General features: G+C 35.1%; 1 protein-coding gene across 1 annotated transcript in view; it reads right to left on the bottom strand.

Annotated features, from left to right (window-relative positions):
• LOC107663466 (biogenesis of lysosome-related organelles complex 1 subunit 6-like) overlaps positions 1-750 on the bottom strand; it is a 3,626-nt gene extending 2,876 nt beyond the window's left edge. Inside the window, exons 1-2 of the mRNA XM_016453708.1 lie at positions 566-750; positions 100-223 (exon numbers count right to left, since the gene is read on the bottom strand). Coding sequence (XP_016309194.1) covers positions 100-223; positions 566-602 — 161 coding nt within the window. The 5' untranslated portion in view covers positions 603-750. The remainder of the gene's footprint in view (positions 1-99; positions 224-565) is intronic.
• Between the last annotated feature and the right edge of the window lie 3,697 nt (positions 751-4,447).

Raw genomic sequence — 4,447 nt, 5'->3', positions numbered from 1 at the left:
GTGTGAGAGAGTGTGTGTGAGTGTGTGTGTGTGTGTGTGTGTGAGAGAGTGTGTGTGAGTGTGAGCGTGTATGTGTATGTGTGTGTGTGTGTGTCGTACGTCAGCTCCTGCAGCGCTCGTTTGGAGCAGCACAGTTCTGGCAGATAGTGAGACAGGAAGCCGTCGGTCAGACGCTCGACCGGATGTTCGTCCACACACATGACGTCCTCCATCACACAGCACACTGCAAACATGAGCAGCACACATGCACTTTCACTCAGATCAAATATTCAATATACAGTTGTTTATGCATACAAAAATAAAACAGAAAAATGAAAACGAATAGAAAATAAATAAATAAATCTAAATAAATAAATAATTCTAATATAAAAAACCGAATAAGGGTGCAGTTGGATGTAAAAATATCAAATAGGCTAAATTATTTGTAAAGCTCACCAACTATTCGTCTGTGTACAGCCTTACTTCAGTCAACAAAACCATAAAGGTGTGTTTTTATTAGTGAACTAGCTTTGATGAATGTGATATTTGGTCTTTACAGTGTTTCAGTGCTCAGTGCTCCGCTCACCGGTGTCCTCCTCATCTTCCTCCTGCTGTCTGTCCATCCTCCTCCTCCTCCTCCTCCTCCTAAAACACAAACACGCTCAGATCTGCGCCACAGCTCTTATTTCCTGAGATGATGAGTGTGATGATGAAACTGTTTCCAAGGGCAGCGGCTCACAGACGTCACGTGACCGGCGCTCATGTGACCACGGATACTGTACCAGCGCTTCCGCCGCTGGTCACGTGCCGCCGAGCGACGCCTCTGATTGGACGAACGATTGTACGGTTACACATACGGCACATTATAATATAATATAATATAATAATACTACCAAGTTTGCTTGCATACACAAATTTTTCTTACAGTGTTTTTTAGTATCACTGAGATAGTATAGTTTTTGTTAATATTTTGAATTACATTTTATTTTTATATTTTCTACTTTCATGTGTTAGTAATTTCGTTGTGTTTTGACATTTTGTTGTTTTTAAGTATGTCTATATAGTTTTATTTCAGTTTTAGTTATTTGTGTACGGTAAGTTAAACTAAATGAGAATGCGAAATGTTGCCTTGGAAACCTACTGAAATAAAATAAGCTTAAGTTGTTTTATGTTTTGTTTTATTTCAATTAATAAAATATTTTTAGAGTTTTAGTTTTAATGTACTATAATAACCCTGGTTTCTAGTTCACATGTACAAATACAACAGTAAGATACATAATACAAAATAAAGAATAACATATAAAAAGTTACATAAACATATTTACTGATGTGGAACATTTAGTGCAATATGACAACAATATATATGTCGTTTCTTTTCTTCAAAAATCAACATGATTTCAAATGTGATATCAAAATTATGTGATATTAATATACAGTTCAATAAACTAATAGTTAATTAGAAAACGTAAGTTTTATACACCATATTGCCTGTTTTTGCTCTATTTCGGCAACAAAAATAACTTTATTTTTATTTTTTATTGTATATGCTGAACAATTAACATTCAAAAGTATAACAAAAGGTTACAAACATGGTTTTCTGGAAGAAAAAAAAGAAGAAGAAAAAAAGAAAAGGGAAAGAAAAATAAATAAATAATAAAGGAGGGTATACATCAATAATCACGATAGAAAAGAGGAGTTTAGTTCTTTGAGCTGTCCATAGTTGCGATGTTCACGCGGAGGTATTGAATACCACATTTCTCTAAAAATGCAGTATATGTAAGTAAATATCCTTTATTATTTATCAACTGTGAGACCATTAGAATACCATTTTTAACCCAATTAGTATAGAAAACTGATTTGTTCTTATATTTAAGATATTTATTATTCCAGATGATCTGCCTATGGGGAGAGAAATTATGTTTGTATGTAAGAATCCAATATAAAAGAGGCTGTCTATGGAAATTAGATAACTTAGTGGGGAGTTTGTTGACCTCAAAATCACACCTCAAAAGAAACTTTATGCCTCCAACTTTTTCAAAAATAAGATTTGGAATTATATACCATATCTCATCTTTATGTTTCAACTTGAAAATTGTATTAGAAGATAGCTGTGTCCCAATGTGGAGTGTGCGGACTCCGAAGTGCATGAGACGCTCCGCCACCAGTGTTCCTCATCACCTCCTGTCGCATAGCAACGGTGCGAGAGGAGAGCTGCGTCCCGCAGGATAGGTGCAGCCAGGATTGCTCATTTTTGTTTTGCGTCATAATAATGGCGGAGACGGTGATGTACCTCAGGTTTAGCCAAGACCGCGGCCAGGTAAGTTACACTGGTTTGCTGCGTCCTTTGTCAGATTACAACTTTAAATGCAGGTATTGCTTGGAGCTTACTTGAATAATGTAATGATACACATGAAAAACTACAAAATACACACACACACACTCTCTCTCTCTCACACACACACACTCACACACTCACTTACACACTCACACTTACACACACTCTCTCTCTCACTCACACTCTCTCTCACACACACACACACACACACACACTCTCACACACACTCTCTCACACACACACTTCACCTTCAAACTGAAACTATGATTTAAGCGCCCTCTGCTGGACTCAATGACAATCTGACACACTAAATACATCACACTATACATTCTCATATTAGCGACTTGATATATGGAAGCCCGATCCACTGAATAAAAAATAAAAAAGGTAATTGCGACTTTTTTCCCTCATAATTGCGTGATAAAAACTCGCAATTCTGACTTTTTTTTCTTACAATTTTGACTTTATTTCTCAGAATTGCAAGCTTATATCACAATTATGACTTTTTATATCACGCAATTATGTGAAAAAAGTCAGAATTGTGAGATAAAAAGTCGCAATTACCTTTTTTATTTTTGATTCAGTGGCGGAATCGGGCTTCCATACATAATACATTACATACACACTTAAAAAAATAAGTACATTATATGTTATATTCATATATCCAAGCAAATGCTGCATTTCAGCGTAGATGTGAAACAGAGGCCAGCTGGTGCTGTGCAGGTAAATCATAAAGAGGACATTGTAGCTTTTTTAAAAATAAGATTACACACCAATTATTATTATTTCAACACAATACTAATGCTGAGTCACTTTAAAGTCCCTATCTGAGGTTATAAAGTTGTATTAAAATACGCAAAAACCATTTGCAGTGCACGTATCATTAAAGTACTGCTTAATAAATTTCCAATTAGGTCCAGTTAATTTACATTTTTGTATATAGCACATATTGCTCCACAGTAACTTTACAGAGAACAGAGCTTCACAAACCCAAAAGCCACAGAGGCTTTTTGGAGGTTTTGAGTATGTTTCAGTACGTTTATCACATTGCATATCATTTAATACTAACAACACAACTGATATTTTTGTGCGTCACCCTTTACTTTATGAAGAATGTGAGAAACGGGACATTTGTACACAAATTATAAACATGATATATTTATTGTATGTATTTTCTTAAAGGAGTAGTTCACTCCAGAATTACAATTTCCTGAGTGATGTACCTCAGGCTTAGCCAAGACCGAGGCCAGGTAAGTTACACTGGTTTGCTGCGTCCTTTGTCAGATTACAACTTTAAATGCAGGTATTGCTTGGAGCTTACTTGAATAATGTAATGATACACATGAAAAACTTGTGAAAAAAGTCAGAATTGTGAGATAAAAAGTCGCAATTACCTTTTTTATTTTTGATTCAGTGGCGGAATCGGGCTTCCATACATAATACATTACATACACACTTAAAAAAATAAGTACATTATATGTTATATTCATATATCCAAGCAAATGCTGCATTTCAGCGTAGATGTGAAACAGAGGCCAGCTGGTGCTGTGCAGGTAAATCATAAAGAGGACATTGTAGCTTTTTTAAAAATAAGATTACACACCAATTATTATTATTTCAACACAATACTAATGCTGAGTCACTTTAAAGTCCCTATCTGAGGTTATAAAGTTGTATTAAAATACGCAAAAACCATTTGCAGTGCACGTATCATTAAAGTACTGCTTAATAAATTTCCAATTAGGTCCAGTTAATTTACATTTTTGTATATAGCACATATTGCTCCACAGTAACTTTACAGAGAACAGAGCTTCACAAACCCAAAAGCCACAGAGGCTTTTTGGAGGTTTTGAGTATGTTTCAGTACGTTTATCACATTGCATATCATTTAATACTAACAACACAACTGATATTTTTGTGCGTCACCCTTTACTTTATGAAGAATGTGAGAAACGGGACATTTGTACACAAATTATAAACATGATATATTTATTGTATGTATTTTCTTAAAGGAGTAGTTCACTCCAGAATTACAATTTCCTGATAATTTACTCGCCCTCATGTCATCCGAGATCATGTCTGTCTGTCTTCAGTCGAAAAGGAATTAAGGTTTTTGAGGAAAACATTCCAGGA

Source organism: Sinocyclocheilus anshuiensis, unplaced genomic scaffold (assembly GCF_001515605.1).
Source record: "Sinocyclocheilus anshuiensis isolate Anshui unplaced genomic scaffold, SAMN03320099.WGS_v1.1 scaffold2237, whole genome shotgun sequence".
In the NCBI taxonomy this organism is placed as follows: domain Eukaryota; kingdom Metazoa; phylum Chordata; class Actinopteri; order Cypriniformes; family Cyprinidae; genus Sinocyclocheilus; species Sinocyclocheilus anshuiensis.
Note: the sequence above shows the minus strand (reverse complement) of the source record. Positions and strands in the feature narration are given on the sequence as shown.